Here is a 17,125-nt window from a genome sequence, read left to right on the forward strand (position 1 = left end):
CAGGAGGTGGGCGCTCCCCATCCTGGCTCTGGATGTGCACCGCATCGCTTTGGGTAAGCTCAGCCTTGGGCTGCCAGACCCCTTCCCTATGCCCTGCTGACAGGGGGGAGATCCAGCATATGCCAAAGGCTTCTTCTCGCTGGAGAAAGCCGACCCTCATCCTTCCGGCAGGGGCGAAGGTACGGCTGGATGACGGCTGAGGATGTGCTATGGAGCCGGGATTCAACTGCTCTGAGCTCTGTGATGGCAGCTCCAGTTTTGGCAGCCAGGAGCAGCAGCAGTGGGTGCTGCAGGAGCTCTGCACTGTCACAGTGGTACGTACAGAGGTGGGGGAGCGCGCTGGGGCATGAGGTTTGCTCTGAAGAAGTGGATTTGGGTGGAGAGATGGAGAGGGGGGCACAGGGGCACAGCCACCAAGCAATCCTGGTCCAGCCGGAGGCTGCATGCTGTCACCTCCTGGGATGGCTTCCAAGACAAGCCCTGCCCAGATGACACCCAGCAGTTGGGCAGAAGGTGAGGAAGCAGCCACGACAGCCAGGTTGTGTCAAGCAGCCCTCCCGTGTGTCAGCTGGCATGACAGCCTCTTAGGAGTGGCCTGGGATGGCCTTCTTTGCCCTTGACCTTTCCCATCCCCTGGGACTTCAAAGTGCTTTTCAAATATGAATAGAGCAGGATTTAATTAAAAGTCATCATCTATAATAAATGGTACCTCCCCACCACCACTAAGCCAGCAGAAATGACACTGGGATGCACCTGGTTGCAGTTGGCTCCACATGGGGCTGCTGGATGGACCAGCAAGGTTTGGCCTGCTCGGCTCTCCACCATGTCCTGCGTGACCACGGGCCTTTAATTAGAAGACCGTAAGCTGCTTGGCTCCTCTGGCTCTGGCAGCTGCTTTACAATTAATATTCCCCCTGCTAGGGCCAGGATTTACTCCGCTCAGCGGCAAACGAAGCGCTCCATCAACTTCAAGTAGCATCAACATCCAGGGAAACAGCGGTTGGGGTGAGGGGGGGTGTTGGGAAAGGAAAGGTGGAGACCACAGCGGTGTTTCTGATCCCTGGGTGGTTGCTGGGAAGAGGGTGCAGTAGCGCTTTCGGCAGCAGCCAGAGGTGGAAAGATACTGCTGGTGGATGCAGCTGGGAGTGAAGTGTGGGAGCCCTGGGATGCCGAGTCTGCCCTGCTCACCTTACTGACAAAAGCTCCGTGTTACCCTCGGGCTCGGCCAGGCAGGATGCAGAAATAGGATGGCGTTACAGCCTCATACTGGCCCCGAGCAGCCCCGTCAGCCCCTCTGAGCTCCAGGCAGGTGGGAGGATGGCCCCGATTCATGCCAAATGATGGGGTTTTTGGACAGCGAGTACTGGTGTAGGCATGGGGGGGGACCGACCTGGCTGACCCTCTCCACCGTCTGGTGTGGTCTTCATTTCCCAGAGAGCCAAAAGACACCCCAGGGGATGGGGAGAGAGAAGAGGAGGTGGGGAGCAGTTTGCAGGAGGAAGATGAGTATCTCCCCAGGGATCCCTCCATGCTGCTGCAAAGCGGGGCTGAGCTGTGCATGCAGCTGTATCCCAGCATAACGCAGCAGCAGCAGCATCGGCTCTCGGCTGGCTGTCTCTCCCAGCCAGGGGTTTGCCTTCCCCAGCAGCCCTGCGACCAGCGTGGCACCAGCATGTGAGCTGCCGGGAGCCCGCAGAGCAGCCATGCTCGCATTGGCAGTGACGCATTTTTGTTCTAAGAATTACGCATTGGCTCTCATTCTCCAAGCTGTGCCTTGTTCTTGCTCGCACAGAGGAGATGGAGCCCAGTGGGGGAAGAGGGAGACTAGGCATGGCTCAAAATGACTGCCTTACTTCTCCTTGCTAGATTTATTTCTAGCAAGGCTGGAAGCAGAAACAGCTCAGACTTTGAAGGAAGAATTGGGAGTTTGGGGCAGTGGCAGCTGTTGGGAAAATAGTCTTCTGCTATAGAAATTGCGTGCACGTGAACTGGAATACCTGAGAAAGGGCTTAGCACCAGGGAAGTTAGTGAGGAGGTGTGTGTTCCCAGCTCAGTCCCCATCCTCCTCCTTCCCCTTAAAGGGGATGTGCCAGCAGTTGCGTAAAAGTAATGCTTTTTTTAAAGGGGGGGAAAAAAAATGTCAGTAACATGCACACATAGTATGTGTGAATGAACCCACACGTGCACACCCCGTTAAAAATGCTGGAGTATTTTAGATCCGCAGTGGAAACAGGTTTCTTTTTTCACATAGGATCATTTTATCCATCCAATGTTAATAGAGAGATAGCAGAGACTATTTTAAAATGGAGATTTAAAACCATAAGGTCACTTGTGTGCAAGGAGAGAGGTGCCTCCATCATACCCACTTTGGGAGTGTCCCTCAAAAGCCAGTTCTCAGCTGATGTCTGCCTAGGACCAAGTTAGTTTCCAGCCAGCTGGGAGACGGGTGGAGCCCAGCTCAGTGCGTCACTGCGTAACGCAGCTGAAAAACGCTGTCCCACTCCCTTTTTCTACGTTTTCTGCACTGACTGGCAGCTCTGCTGCTGGCTCCCAGTCACGTCAGCCGGCTGGTTGGTTATCTGCTGCATGTAGGGGTAAGGGTGGGAACTTGCCCTACCCAACTTTACAAAGAAGCGTGCTACAAAGTGGGGTGCCACGAGGTCTTTCTCCAGAGGTTTCTTTCCAGCGAAGGACAGTGGGGAACTATCACCCATTTTCTTCTCTCCCATGACTAGGGCTGCCTGAGGTTTATGAGTCACTTGCACGGCTTCATTATGTATTTAGCTAGTTGGCCGTAAGAAGAGGGCTCCTGTACTGCCCTGTCTTCCTGTGCGCTCAGCAAGTGGCAGAGTATGTGTCCTGTCTACACACATCTCCTTAGCCTGGCCAGCAGTTCTCGGTCTAGTGCCAGGGTGTCTGCTCATGAGGAGGGGTTTGGGAGATGTGGGTTTGAGTCCTTTCTGGCTGAGCAGGAGCACATGTGGGAGTGACCATGCCAGCAACATCCTCTTCCTCCTCATCCCCTTTGCATCCCCCAGACATCTTCTGACCGCAGTGGGAAGAGCTCCCCGTCCTTCTCTGCTGCTCTCCTGGGAACTGTGTGGACGTTCCTGACTGGAGGAGTCCTGCTAGCACTCTTCTTTCTTGTCTTCACAATTCGCTTCAGGAAAAACAGGTAAGGGCTTCCCTCTTCTGCCATGAGAGCTCCCCTGAGCTGGGGCAGTGGGGTTGGGCTCCTTCAGGGCCAGTCTCTGAGCTGATGGCCGGCTAAGGATCAGGAGGGTGCAAGCCTGAAGCAGCAGCATGGGGCAAGCAAGGGCAATGCCAGGAATATTGCAGCTTTCTCCATCACACCCAGTATTGATCACTGGTGGAGACAGTCCTGCTTGGCCTGCTCCCTTCTTCCCCAAGTCAGGGAGCTGTGAACAAGACAGAGCATGGATGCCCTCCGGCATAGCACAGGCAGCAGTGCATGGTCTCATCCCGAAGGTGCTATTCAATAAAACCATCAACAGGATTGAGCAGAAAGAGAGCTGGTCTCCTTCTCCACTCCACAGTCTTGAGAGCATCACTTTGAGCAGTGCAGCCCCATGAGCAAAGCCACCGTGCTCTCCACAGTGCGCACATATCCTTCCTGCTGCTGGGCCCCTTGTACTCTGAAGTTATTGCTAACTTTTTCTGATCTTGGTGGTTGTCCACGTTGGTGGGGAACATGATCTCCATTGATGAGAGAAGCTGGTGGTGAAGTGCAGGCTTTCCTTGGTGCTGTTCAGTCTGCACAAAGGATGTAAAAAGTCCTGCTCCCCTGAATGCAGCATAAATCAAGCAAAAGGCTCAGCAGTTCCTTGTAGCTCAAACTGTCTCAGCCAGCGCTTAGCCTTCCTCTCAGCTTAACCTTCTCAGCTTCATTGGTCTCACTGCTTCCCCCATAGAGATACAGCCCTCTCCCACGCTTCACCTAGCAAAGCCTTTGTGCTCCATGTGCTGTTGTTTTGTAGAGAGGCACATCTGTGTGCAGCCCGGGCTGTTGCTGTTCCAGTGCTTTGGTTGTGTTAATGCTTCTTATAACCACTGTACAGCCAGGAGGGTCCTGCTCGTAAGGGTTTATCTTGAGCCCCGTGCCTACTGCGGTGCAGTAGCTGCATGACCTGCATCCCGGTCTCAAGCACTTGATTTACTGAAGCAGAGTGGTGTTGAGTTTGGTGGCCATCTTAATTGATTACCAAATTATTTAGGCCTCTGAAGATATTCTCAGAGTGAAGCTGTAATTAATGTGCGTTATTTATTTGCACTGCAGCAAATAAATACAGGTCTGTCTGCTGAACGTGGGAGGGCAAAGGAGACCTTTTTCAGCATGCAGCTGAGAGGGTGAGCTGATGGATATCTTTCCCCAGGGCCTGAGGCAGAGGAAGGCAGGGAGGGAGCGAGCCAGGTTGAATCTCAGGCTCTGTGTCTGCGAGGCAGCAAGCCAGGAGGGAGCTCAAGGGTAGAGAAATGCAATAACTTAGCAGCAGATCGAAGGGACTGAGCTATGCAGGGGGGATGGCAGGAGCTACAGCTTTCACTTGATGGGCTTGCTGGAGAAGAGTGACAGGTCAGGAGAGATTGGTGGGTCGATTCTCCCCTCCCTGAATACAGTTAGAGGATTATGAGTGATGGGTGAAATTACAGAGGGGAAGCTGTAACCTGAGCATTGCTGGCAGCTTCCTGAAGTTGAGACTGTGCTGAGGGTGGAGGTATCTCCTCAAAGGAAGGAGCAGTGGGAAGAGCCTGTTCCTGGAGGCATTTGTAGCTGCTGTACCTGAAGCTCACTGCTGGGGTCAGTCACCCCGGGGCTTCGTTGGTGAGGTTTTCCACTTCTGCCCCTTTACAGCAGAGGACAGCGGAGGAAGATGTTGGCCTTGAACCTGGGGGGCCGAGCTGGGCGCTGTGCTGCATGCCACCTGCGTGACCGTGGGGCTGTGCTGCCGTGGGGATGTGCGGCCGCAGCACGTGCTGGCACTGCTGCACGGCTTTGCCTGCCTGGCACGGGCTCTGGTAGCAGAGAGACATGGCTGCGGTCACCCTGTCTGCTTTGCTGCTAGAAGCCCGTGACTTGCCAGAGTTTTATCCATAAAGACACTGGCTGAAGCTGCCTCAGGGATACTTTTCTGTGCTGCAGATCCATGCAGGGGGTAGAGGTGCCATGGGGAAAGCCTGGTACCCATCTATTTTGGGGAGAACGGATCTTGCTGTCCTACTGGACTGTTGGGGTAGGGCAAAATGAATACTTTAAGGGTAGTGAAGCACTCCAGCAGTACAGGGGAGAGGATGGGGTATGCACCATGGAGCAATGGCTGAGCTTTTGGAGAAGGAGTGGAAAGCAGGGACTGGGGGGGACAGTGTGTCAAGCATTCCTTATGGCCATCATTATCCCTGTAAGGGGACCTTGCCCCTGTGCTGCCAGGTCATGACGCTCAGTAACTGTCACCGCCTTCCCTGCTTTGTTTCCTGGAGGATTGTGAAGATGTCCAGCCCCAATCTGAACATTGTGACCCTGCTGGGCAGTGGCTTGACTTACACTAGTGCTTACCTCTTTGGGATTCAGGAGCAGAGCCTGCCATCCGGAGACTCAGTGGAAAAGCTTATTCAGGTGAGCGGGGGGTTTGCTGGGACAGGTGCCTTCACACATGCACACGCATGCGTATACATGCATGTTTGTATGTGCTCTCTCTTAGCTGCAGCCTGTCGCCACCTTGCTGCTGGGTGCATTCGGCTGGGCTGTGGTTTTCACTTACGCAAAACACAACCAGATGCTTTCTGTCTGAATGGCCTTCACTGTTTTTGCAAACCACAGCCGCACCGGGGGGGATGCAAGGCAGGTCCCCAGGGGAGACGGCAGCGCCTGTGGCAGCTGCCCCACAGGCAGGCAGGCTGCTGGGCTTGTAAAAGTGCAACAGGTAGAGGGGAGCCTGAAGGGAGATGAGATCCTCTGCACAGCCACTGCCCAATGCGGCACAGATGCCACGAGGTTGCAGGCAAGGTTTTTGGCTGCAAAGCAGATCTTCATCAAAATGCTGACCTGTCAGATGAGCCCCCATGTCCTGACCTGGGGCAGCCACCCTGCCAGACCGGGGACTGTGCATGCACCTGGGTGGGAGAGCAGGATGTGGGAGAGAGCACACCCTGCCGTCCTGCTCAGCTGCCGGGCTGAGGATAATTAATGGAGGTGCCAGCGAGTGATTTATTGGTGCTGGGACCCTCCGTGCCCCCGCTGCTCGCAAGCTGCCTGGCTCTCCCTGCCTGCTCCTCCAACAAGAGCCTCTCGGGGTGGGGAAGAAGAGGCAGGCAGCAGGCATGCCTGCAGAGGAATACACTCCTTTTAATTTATTTCACCCTGCAGTCAGCTTTCTAGTATCTGCTATGACCCTCCAGAAGCCAGAAGACCATAGACGCATCCCTGCCCATCTTTATCGCATCCCTGGGTGGGAGGGCGCGGGGTGTCCCTGCGATCCCCGTGGCTGCCCCTTCAGCCCCCTCGCTCTGCCCCCCCGGCAGGTGCGGCTCTGCCTGCTGTGCGTGGGGACCTCCCTGGTGTTTGGGCCCATCCTGGGGAAAAGCTGGCGGCTCTACAAGGTGTTCACCCAGCGGGTGCCGGACAAGCGGGTGGTGAGTACACAGCATGCGGAGGGAGGCAGAGTCTCCAAGCAGGTGAACACTAGCAAGTCCCAAAACGGTGCGGGATAGCAGATAAAACCACCACATGACAGGGATGGGTGGCACAGTCACAGGTCTGCTTTCACACCTAGCTGGGTATGAGCTCCTCATTTTTTCCTGCACAATGAGGCAGGAGCTTTTCCCCTCTACAGGCAGGCGGGTGCCCTGCCAGGCTGCCTGTTCCTGGTGGAGTCCCAGCCCCATCACCGAGCGAGGTCTTGTTCTCATTTTACATCGGCCATGTGCCTTCATTACGCTACACGCCGGTGTTTGTGTCCTGGTCTGGGCTGATTGTTTTTGTGGGATGACGATAAGCCAGGTATCCTCAAGGGCGTCTGATGTAGGGCTGCCCCCAGATGCATCTGATCTCCTCTTGAAGGGAGGGAGGGAACTCCTCTGCAGCACTGAAGGAAGGGGATACAGCAGCTGGGAGGGAAATGGCAGCCACCTGTATAAATTTCTGCATATAACAGTGCACGTACAGCTTTCAGCGGCCACTTTCCAACGGCAACAAAAGTAGGTCTCAGAGGAAAGGTGAGATGAGAGGGTTTGCAGGGGAACTGGGTGCCAGCAAGGACTCTCGTTCCTGAGCCACCGGGGGCTGAGTTAAACTTGTAAAATGATAATCCTACCAGCTCCTTTTTTTCCCCCCCACCCTTTTTGTCTCTGCTTGTGATATGGGCATAATGGATGTTACTCTTCTTTTGGAAGAGGTGATTTCTGTCATAGCATTTACCAGCTAGTCACACCATCAGGGAGTGTTTATGCCTGGCCCCAAGCCCAATTAGGTCTCCAAGAGTTTGGGAGCTGGAGACAGAGATCCTGTGGCCAACTTGGATGTAGGTGAGCCGCTGGACTCCAGTCTGGGGGAAGTATTAGGATAGACATGTCCCTTGGAAGAAAGAACCAGAAAGAGACCTGGGAGACAGAGGTTATTGGTGCCCATTTGCCCCCCACAGTAATGCTTACTTCTTGAGTGTTTGCAGATTATCAAAGACCTCCAGTTGCTGGCGATGGTGGCAGCGTTGGTGCTGGCAGACGCTGTGTTGCTCTTGACGTGGGTATTCTCTGATCCAGTCCAGTGTTTCCGAAGCCTCAGCGTCTCGCTGCGGGTAAAGGGATGAGGAGGGGCGGTGGAACATTGTGCTGTGTCCTGTCTGATCTCTGTGGACAAAGTTGGTGGGTGGTCGGGCGTTTGGAGGTGCTGTTTAAAAAAATAGAAAGAAAAAAAGGCCAGAAAGCCTTCTGGGTTCTCCAGGTTGGGTTTATGTCTGGTCTATTACAGAGATGAGGTTCCGCTGCAAAATTTCCAGGTCTTTGCACCCAAGCCTGGCAAGGGATAGCTGGTTGCAGGGCTTTGGTTTGCCAAGCAGTGGGGTCTGGTGGATGATCTGTGTCACCCAGGTGACCTACGCGGACTGGTGAAGGAGAGGCCCATGGCATCTGCAGAAGCTTTAGAGAAAGGTTTAACCAGTCCTTTTGGCAGCGGAGTGCCAAAATCTTCCTCACTTTAACCCTCTGCCCCTGGCAGCACCAGCTTTGGCCTTTCCTTTTAGGAATTTACAGAGGAGACCGGCTCAAATGTGTAGACCTGTCTGCCCATCGATCTGTGCCTGCTCCCGGGCAGCAGCCTTCACTTCTGCCTTCTGCTTGCCTCCTAGGCGACGGAGAAAGGCATGACCTGCTCAGTGAGCCGGGTGCAGTCCTGTGCATCTCTTTATTCCGATCTTTGGCTCGTTCTTATTTTAGGGTTTAAGGTATGTAACCTCTTTATTGATTCTTGCGTTGTATCTCTCCTCCTCCCAGTCTCATAGCCTAAACTGTTTAGCAGCATTCATAGTTTCGCTACCCTCCCAAGCTACATGCCTAAATGCGGATTCCAGCTACTCCTGTTCATCTTGAAAGCCCTCCCATCTCCAGTGTTTCCCATCTTGATGTTTTCTTGCATTCCCTTGTAAAAGCCGTTAGACGCTTTTTCCCTGCCTCACCATCTCTTTTATGTATACCGTGCACATACTGTCTCTCTAGTTCACTCCCTGCAACCCCCCCTACACCTCATCTATCTCGCTTCTTAAAACTTGTGTCTTACTGTTTTCTAAAGCACACTTTTTCCATAAAAGCCTCAGATGACCATCCACCGCAGTGATGCACTTTGCAGCTCAGCCCGAGTCCTCTGACTCCAGGGAGGTGCTGATGACAAGTGCTTGGTGCCTACCTTTACAAGATGTATATCAGCTTAATTATACCACTGAAGTACACTTTCACTGGTGTAGCTTAGCACGTGGCCGTTCTTATTCCAGAAGAGTTCATTATACTGATGTAACTATGTAGGCATAATTATCGCTGTAATTATCTGTGGTCTTATGTGTCTTTGGGTTGGCAGAGGCTGGATGCATTTCAGAAAGCTGATGTTGATGAAGCTTGTGAGATCACAGCCTTTCTTTGAGAATGGCTCCACCTCTGCGTGCAGTACAGGCAGTTCCTTTCTGATTCACTGTAAAATACTCATTGACCATCTACCCAAAATCATAAGAAAAAGAGCAGGAAGAGACCTCACGCCACGGCCAACTCCTTCTCTCCCCTACACTTCATTTTAAAGACATTAATCTAGCCTGTCCTTAAAAGTCCTTTGGTGCTAGGGATTGCAGGCATTCCCTGGGCTTTCAGTGCTGTGTCTCTGCCTCTGATTTTGTCTGCAGTTTGTGTTAGGGTTTAGACAGGTAATGCTTTTGCCTACAGCTCCTACAAACTGCTTTTTGGAATAGAACATTCTCATTACCAGTCCCAGGTACTCTTCGTTATCATTGTGTTGAACCTGGCCCTGATCCTATCTATCTGCTGGGGGTCATGGAGTTATTTCTTTAGTGGTTTCTCTGGAGTTGATCTGGATTTATACTAATGTGAGAGTAGGCTCTATCTCTGCGTGTACTAGCACTTCTTATCTTCCACGGCATTAATGTGCTCAGGCCTTTGTGAAGCCGCTCAGTGTATTATCCTGGTTTTACTGGCACAGAACAATAAGCAGATATGACTTGCCAAGGACATGCCTGGAATTAGGAGCAAAGTCCTCTGCTCAAGATTAAAACAAACAAACAAACAAACAAACAAAAAACTTAGTCCTGTGCTTACTGAAAGTCCTAGTTTCCCAGACAGCAGTGCTGTTGTCTGTGTCCCAGATAGACTATATGAATTTTAAATGGGACTTTGGTGCTGGTTTTCGTCTTGGTCAGGGATTAGGAGTTGGCTTGCTTTTGGGCCATGTATTTGGAGGTGCCCCATGGTAAACATGGTTATGATCCAGTGCAGATCCTACGAAGCAGGGTCTCAGCCTAGTTCCCAGCGAGGCAGGTCTCATTCTCTCTTACAACCCTCCTGAGAATTCATGGTGCTCTGAAGCTGGGAGTCTCACCAAAGACCGTGCATGTGAGCCTCTCTTGTCTGTAGGAGTGTCGCTCCAGACCCTAACCCTGGCAGTGGCTGTCATGGTCATCAAGCAGCCACTGCATGGAGGGGTCCAGAAGGGTCTACAGAATGTCTGCACCACAGGTCACAAAGCACTTCTTGATGCCCAAATAACAATTTAATGTTTCTTAGTAAAAGGCCGACAGCTGCACTTACTGGGTAGCACAGAAATAATGTAGGAGTCATGTTCCCAGTATTCGGGGTCTTTGCAGGAGCAGGGATTTTGTTAGATGGTATTTGCAAATGATCCTGAAGGCAGACCAACCGTATCCTGGGCTGCATCCAAAGCAGCATGGCCAGCAGGTCGAGGGAGGTGATTCTGCCCCTCTACTCTGCTCTGGTGAGACCTCACCTGGAGCCCTGCGTCCAGCTCTGGAGCCCCCAGCACAAGAAGGACATGGACTTGTTGGAGCAGGTCCAGAGGAGGGCCACAAAAATGATCCGAGGGCTGGAGCACCTCTCTACGAGGACGGGCTGAGAGAGTTGGGGTTGTTGGAGAAGAGAAGGCTGCGGGGAGACCTTATTGCGGCCTTTCAGTACCTAAAGGGGGCCTATAGGAAGGATGGGGACAATCTTTTTAGCAAGGCCTGTTGTGACAGGCCAAGGAGTAATGGATTTAAACTAAAGAATAGATTTAGACTGGCTATAAGGAAGAAATTCTTTACAATGAGGGTGGTGAAGCACTGGAAGGAGTTGCCCAGAGAGGTAGTGGAGGCCCCATCCCTGGCAACATTCAAGGTCAGGTTGGATGGGGCTCTGAGCAACCTGATGTAGTTAAAGCTGTCCCTGCTCACTGCAGGAGGGGTGGGCTAGATGGCCTCTAAAGGTCCCTTCCAACCCAAAGCATTCTATGATTCTATGATTCAGACCATGCCCTGTGCTACAGAGGTGGGCAAAAAATACTCGGTGTTTCCTGCCAGTGTGCCCTAGGGAAGGAGGGATTCAGCCTGCTGGGTAGTTTAATCCTGAGCGCACTGAAAAGATGCATGCGTGGGGTGCTTGAGGGGCAGCATGGTAAGAAAGCCTGCTCTGAGTGACCTGCACTGGGGGAGGGAGGGCCTCAGTGTACAGAGCACTTCTCTAGCCCCTTTCACCGCTGCTGGAGTCAGGCAGGAAACGGCAAAGGGAAGGGAGAGGAATTGCACCTGGTAGTTTCCAGGATTTCTATTTAAAGAGGCACCAAGTGCATCCTCTTCCCTCCAGTCTAAACCTCCGCTTCTTCTGCCTTGCTTTTTCCTTCTGAATGTCCTTCTGAATCTCCTTCCTGCTCCTTCAGAGGTATGTCGTTGCTCCTGATGGCACCCCACCGCTGCATCCCCACAGGGACCTCCATCTCTTGTCTCTCCATCATTGCTGCTCCTGCTCCAGGCTGCCCAAGGGTTTTCACATCTTGCCTCTCCGGGCCATGCCCTGCTCCGCGGCATTGCCTGCTGACCTGACCCTCAGGCTCCTCATGCCCCTCAGTTGGGACCCCCATGGCCTGCCAGTGCCTTCGCTCCTGCCTTCCCTCCCCAGCCCCACTTCTGACCTGCAGCAACATGCTGGGTGTTTGCTGTGGCATCACCGCTGCACACTGAAGGTCTGCATTATAGATCAAAGAGCATTAATTAGGATTGCGCTGAGTGTATCTGAGCTCACCGGGCTTGGTATGAGGTGGGGGTTGACACCATCAGGCTGTAATTTTCCACACTTTGGAAACCTCTTTTTTCTGCTTCCAGAGTATCCTCCTGCTGTATGGGACCTACTTGGCCGGTCTGACTGACAATGTCAGCTCCCCGCCAGTCAACCAGTCCTTGACGCTCATCGTCGGGGTCAACCTCGTTTTCCTGGCTGCTGGCACTGTCTGCTTAGTTCACCGTTTCTTTCGCACTTGGCACAACTTGCTGTTTGGTTTTACCTCTGGAGGCATCTTCATGTGCACAACCACAATCAACTGCTTCATCTTTGTCCCACAGGTATGCTGCCACCTCCGTCCCACCACCTGGCTGGAAGCAGGCACATTTTCAGAGTTTAACAGCAGCAGCTGTGTGGGCCAAAGCACTTATTTTCCTGCTTCTTTCCCCAAATGTTTGGGCTCACCTGCACAGCCCCAGTGGCTCTGCTTCCCCAAGCAAGTCCCCTGAGTCTCCAAGGAGAGCAGGCGCATTGCAGAGCTGCTGCTCAGAAACCCTCCTGCAAGAGCGTGCTGTGGCTGGCAGCCACACAGAGGGTATGCGTGGAGGCGAGGCAGCTGCTGCCCTCCTCCTCCTCCACATGGGTGGTGGGATCGGTCCGTCACGCAGTTGTCCTCTCCTCATACCCCATGCACCCGCTCCCACCGAAGGTTTTTGTCCATGGCAGGGACGAAGGTAGGCTCCAGCAATCCAGATGGCCTCGCCAGGCTCGGAGGCTTCGTGGCTGCTGGCAGTCCCCAGGGGAGGCTGTCCTCCTCTGCACTCTCAGAGGAGGAAGCTGGGCTTTGCCGCAAGTGAGGGGGAGGACATGGAGATGTTTTGAGGAAGCCTTTTGTGGCAAGGCGAGGCTCTTCTGCTTCCCATGTCCTCCAGGAGCAGGCTGGCGTGTCTGGCCACGATGTTAGTGGGAAAAATGCTCCCATTGTTACAGGGAGAGGAAACAGTTGTTTACTCAGCGTTATGTTTGGAGGGATGTTTGGGCTCAAGGAAATGAGGTGAGAAAGGGAGGAAGAGGTGAAGCTGAAGAAAGAGCAGATCTGTGCAAGAGAGAGCCCTGTCTTGGGGGATCTCACCAATGTGCATAAATACCTGTAGGGGTGAAGTAGGGAGGGGGAGCCAGGCTCTTCTCAGTGGTGTCCATTGACAGGACAGGGGACAATGGGCACAAACTGAAACACAGGAAATTCTGTTTAAACATCAGAAAAAGTTTGGGTTTTTTTTGTTCTGTGAAGGCTGTAAAGCACTGGAGCAGGTTGTCTGGAGGGGTTGTGTAGTCTCCACAGTTGGAGATATTCAAGACCCAGCTGGACACAGTCCTGGGCAGCCTGCTCCAGCTGACCTTGCTTGAGCAGGGTGGTTGGACTAGGTGATCTCCAGAGGTCCCTTCCTACCTCAGTTGATGCAGTGTAACTGTAGAGTCCCAACTCACTAGATGACCAGCCCATGGGAGCAGGACCCAAACCTCCTCTGACAAGCACCAAGCCTGCTGGCGATGCTCTGCCAAGCGCGAGGTCTCTTGGAGCAAGGGTGGAGGAGCTGATGAGCTATACTTACACTCTGCCTGTACCATTTTTTCTGCTGTAGCCTGGGGGCCTTGAACATTTTATTTAACTTGGATCTTTTAATTCATCAGCTTGTTTTTCTTAATGGGCTTGCTCTTCTATTGCTCATCTGAGATCGATGAGCAGCTGGAGCTGGGCTGCGCGAGGCTTCCACACAGACAGGAGATGAGAAAATGGATAATAATCGTTGCTGGTTTTCAGCTTGTCACTCGTGATTCGGGGATAAGGAGGCATGCGTGACACTGTCTTTGTCTGTCACAGAGTCAGGGAGTGGGAAGAAGGGGGCAGGGGCTTTTACAGCACGCTTAGAGGTTGCAGTGCAGGCAGGCACCAACCCTCTCTGTGTTAAAAGCTGGAGCCAGGGACAGAGTAGGGCTCAGATGGGTGGGAGACTCCAAGCGACGCTGCAGCCCCTCGCCCAGCTGTCTCTCGCCGCCCGTCTCTGCTCCTCCGTCAGACCCTGCCTTTGTCTCCCCATCTCCATCCCTTTGTCTCCTTCACGCTGGAGCTGCGCCTGCCTCCCGCCGCGTCAGCAGGGGCTGCGCGTAGCGCGCCGATAACGCCCTCTTCTACTCCCCAGCTCAAGCAGTGGAAAGCCTTTGAAGAAGAAAGCCAAACCATGAGCCACATGGCAAAATATTTCACCAGCCCGAGCAGGAGCTGCCACTCAGTGTACAGCGAGGAACAGCTCTACCAGCTGATAGGGGAGAAAAACTCCATGAAGCGGCTGCTCACCGAGGTATGGGGCTCTGCCAGCCCCGGCTGGCCGTGCTGGCTTCTCCCCTTCCCTTTTGTGTGCTGAAGGCTTTGCAGGGCAGGAAGCCCTCCCTTATGCCCCAGTCTTCACTGGCACTCCCCCTCTGGCCTCTTGCCCCTGGAGGGAAAGAGCTGCTTTGTTTTGTGACATCACTCTGCACCCCAAAGCACCAAAATTTACACATAATCTGGAGGGTTTCAAAAAAACATGGAGGGAGAAGAGCAGGAGAGCCTGGTTTCCACAGCCCAGTCAAACATGGTTAATTTAGTGGGGAGGTGCTCTGTCCCAGGAAAGCTCGCAGCCTCTTGTTCCCTCGCCCACACTGCATGGTGGGAGCACCCAGCTCAGAGAGCTGCCTGCCCTGGTGCCCCCCTTCCCAAACCTGCATCTGGGGCCTCTTGGGGGCTCCAGGGGAGGAAGAGGTCACTCACGCTGCCGGTGTGGCTCTTGCAGGCCAAACCTGCAAACCTGCCACTGCACTGCGTCAGAGCACCTCTCTGTGCGGAGAGGGGCGATTTGTTTTCTGGCAGTGCCTGCTTCCAGATCGGTGGCATTTTTGTACCCTGTGCCAGCCCCGCACTTGACAGGCTTACTTGTTTGATGCAGAAAAACGCCGTGATCGAAAGCCTGCAGGAGCAAGTGAGCAGCGCCAAGGAGAAGCTGATGAGGCTGATGTCTGCGGAGAGCGGCTGCGACCCCCGTGCACCGCCAGCGGCTCCCTGCACCCGGAATGCGGGGCATTGTGGGGATGCGCCGGGGGACCGCCGCCCCCCAGATCTGGAGCAGGATGGGTGGCAGCCTCCCCATTTGCTGGGTACACCGCCTCTTTGCAGCGATGCTCAGGACCTCCGGAAACCTGTGAGCCACGAGCCTGTCTGCTCTCAGACACTGCTTTTTGACATGGGGGATGGCCTTGAACGTGGCCTGAAAGATGCCCAGGAACATGGGACAGCTGCAGGGCAGGGGCAGCCTCTGGAGAAGCTGCCGGGCCAGGACATCTCGGCTGGCACGGCCTGGGAGTCATCCCCCAAAGTCAGCTACGTCAGCAGCGAGAAGCTGCGGGAAATCTTGCAAGAGCTGAGCCTGGATGGCAAAACCTACAGCCCGGCATTACCTGGGGGGCTCCCACGCAGCAGCCAGGGCCCCCCAGGTGAGCAGGGAGGAACGTGGGGGGCCCAGGAGGGCTACCCGGGCATCCACACTCCCCTCAGCCCCTACCTGGCGAGGCGGCGGCGGAGGATCCCGCTGCCTTCTGCCTCCACCCGCTTCCCTGGGCATGTGTCCCCTTGTGCCGGCCACGGGGTGAAGGAGGCGGGTGGCTGGGGCCGTGGGGAGTCGGCACGTATCTCCCTGGGGAGGGAAGGGGAGATGGCTGGCAGAGGGCTCCTTCACCCCCCAGCACCGTCCCCTCTGGCCATCCCTGGGGAGGTCTGCCTCCAGCCAGAGGGATGGCCAGGATGGCTGGAGTCCCAGGGTGCTTCCCCATGCATCCTGCAGGAGCAGCGGTGGCAGGGTGCCCCGAGGGGACCCGCCGAGCCCTCCCTGCGCTCGCTGTACTATTATCCGGACTCTGACTCCAGCAGCAGCAGCTCCGAGGAGATGTTTCATGGCTGCCACCGGCCCTGCTGCAAGGTCTGCTTCCAGAGCCCACGCGGGTCCCTGGGCAGCAGTAGCACGGACACGGACACAGAGCCCAGTGGGCACGTGGGCCACCGGACAGAGCACCACAGCGGCCTCCAGCCTGTGGTGAATTTTAAAGAAGATCTGAAGCCCACCTTTGTGTGACTGGGAGCACCCCTGCACCAAAGGCAAGTGCCCTCCCGCCACCAAAACGCTGCGTGTTTTCAGTGATGCTAAAGCCACACGTCCCTCCGAGGGATGTGTCTTGCTCTGGCATCTGGGGGTCAGGAATAAGTCTTGCCGTGCTTTGGGTTGTTGTTTCAGCCCCAGCCTGGTCAGCGGTGAGTGCAGACCGTGTTTGGCTGTGAGGTGGTTGGCAGCACCCGGGGAGGTGGCGGTGGTTTTGTCCCGGCTGCTCTGGGCAGCTGCCTGCACTCTTGCAGATACCCGGCACGTCTGTCCGTCTTGGTGACAGCAGCGGAAAGACTGGGGCTGGGTGGCCTGCAAGAGCTCCAACTTCATTATCTCAGGGGGCTTTCCCTGCAAGTGCTGGGTGATTCGTACCGGCGGGGAGGAGCACCGCATCTCAGAAATGTGTGGCTTGTTGCACACAGCACAGACAGACAGACAGAGGACTCCTTCTGCGAGGCTGCCGATGCCAAGCCTCCCACCGGCATCACACCCAGCTGGCGGTGGGAGACAGCTGGAAGCCAGGAGTGCTTGCAGGCTGCTGCTCACCTGGGCACACAGCTCCCTCAGCAAAGCAAGGACCTCAGAGTGGGGTGCACGCAAGAGACTTTTGGGGCGGGTTTTTTGTATTATCTGAGTGAGAAAATGAGTCCAAAGGTGACATCCCTGGAGGTGTTGCATGGTCATAGGTGAGACTGAGGTCAGAGCTGAAGGGAAAGACAAGCTAGCAATCGTAAAAGATGATCTGAAAGGGTTTTTATTTTCTTTTTTTGCCTTGTTTTTCTGGGGCTTGTGCCCTTCTGAATGCCTTTGTATGGATGACATAGTCTGGAATGAGGTTTGTTTAAATTAATATGGTCTGTTTAATTTTTATCTTAGAAATATCAAGAACAGTAAATCTGACGTGCCCACTTTTTTGTGAAGGCATTTCAGCGTGTCATTGCCTCCACAGGAGAAATCAGGGGTGCTGAGACCTGATGCCTGATGCATTAAAAAACCTTCTGGAGAAAGGCTTTGTTAAAAGGGCAGGTGACAAAGGAATCCCAAACCTGCTTTTGAACGATGTACGTTAGCACTGCCCTCTCTGTTATCCTTTATGATGGTGAAATCCGTCACTGCTGTGTCCCTTCACTGGTGTCACCTTTTTTTCCCCATTGCTGCCACGT

At 54.2% G+C, this 17,125-nt stretch overlaps 1 protein-coding gene across 1 annotated transcript; it reads left to right on the forward strand.

Annotated features, from left to right (window-relative positions):
* Nucleotides 1-209: 209 nt before the first annotated feature.
* GPR156 (G protein-coupled receptor 156) lies at nt 210-15,935 on the forward strand. The gene is made up of 9 exons (XM_009487188.2): nt 210-314; nt 3,039-3,175; nt 5,497-5,632; nt 6,538-6,648; nt 7,683-7,808; nt 8,358-8,453; nt 11,877-12,113; nt 13,974-14,132; nt 14,757-15,935. The coding sequence occupies exons 1-9, from the start codon at nt 210-212 to the stop codon at nt 15,933-15,935; spliced, it is 2,286 nt and encodes a 761-aa protein (XP_009485463.2).
* The last annotated feature ends 1,190 nt before the right edge of the window (nt 15,936-17,125 follow it).

Source organism: Pelecanus crispus, chromosome 1 (assembly GCF_030463565.1).
Source record: "Pelecanus crispus isolate bPelCri1 chromosome 1, bPelCri1.pri, whole genome shotgun sequence".
In the NCBI taxonomy this organism is placed as follows: Eukaryota; Metazoa; Chordata; class Aves; order Pelecaniformes; family Pelecanidae; genus Pelecanus; species Pelecanus crispus.

Coding starts and splice junctions, on each gene's coding strand:
- GPR156 (XM_009487188.2), top strand. CDS start 210: ATGGAGCCGGGATTCAACTGCTCTGAGCTCTGTGATGGCAGCTCCAGT. Junction 315..3,038: donor AGCTCTGCACTGTCACAGTG/GTACGTACAGAG, acceptor TGCATCCCCCAG/ACATCTTCTGACCGCAGTGG. Junction 14,133..14,756: donor TGAAGCGGCTGCTCACCGAG/GTATGGGGCTCT, acceptor TGTTTGATGCAG/AAAAACGCCGTGATCGAAAG.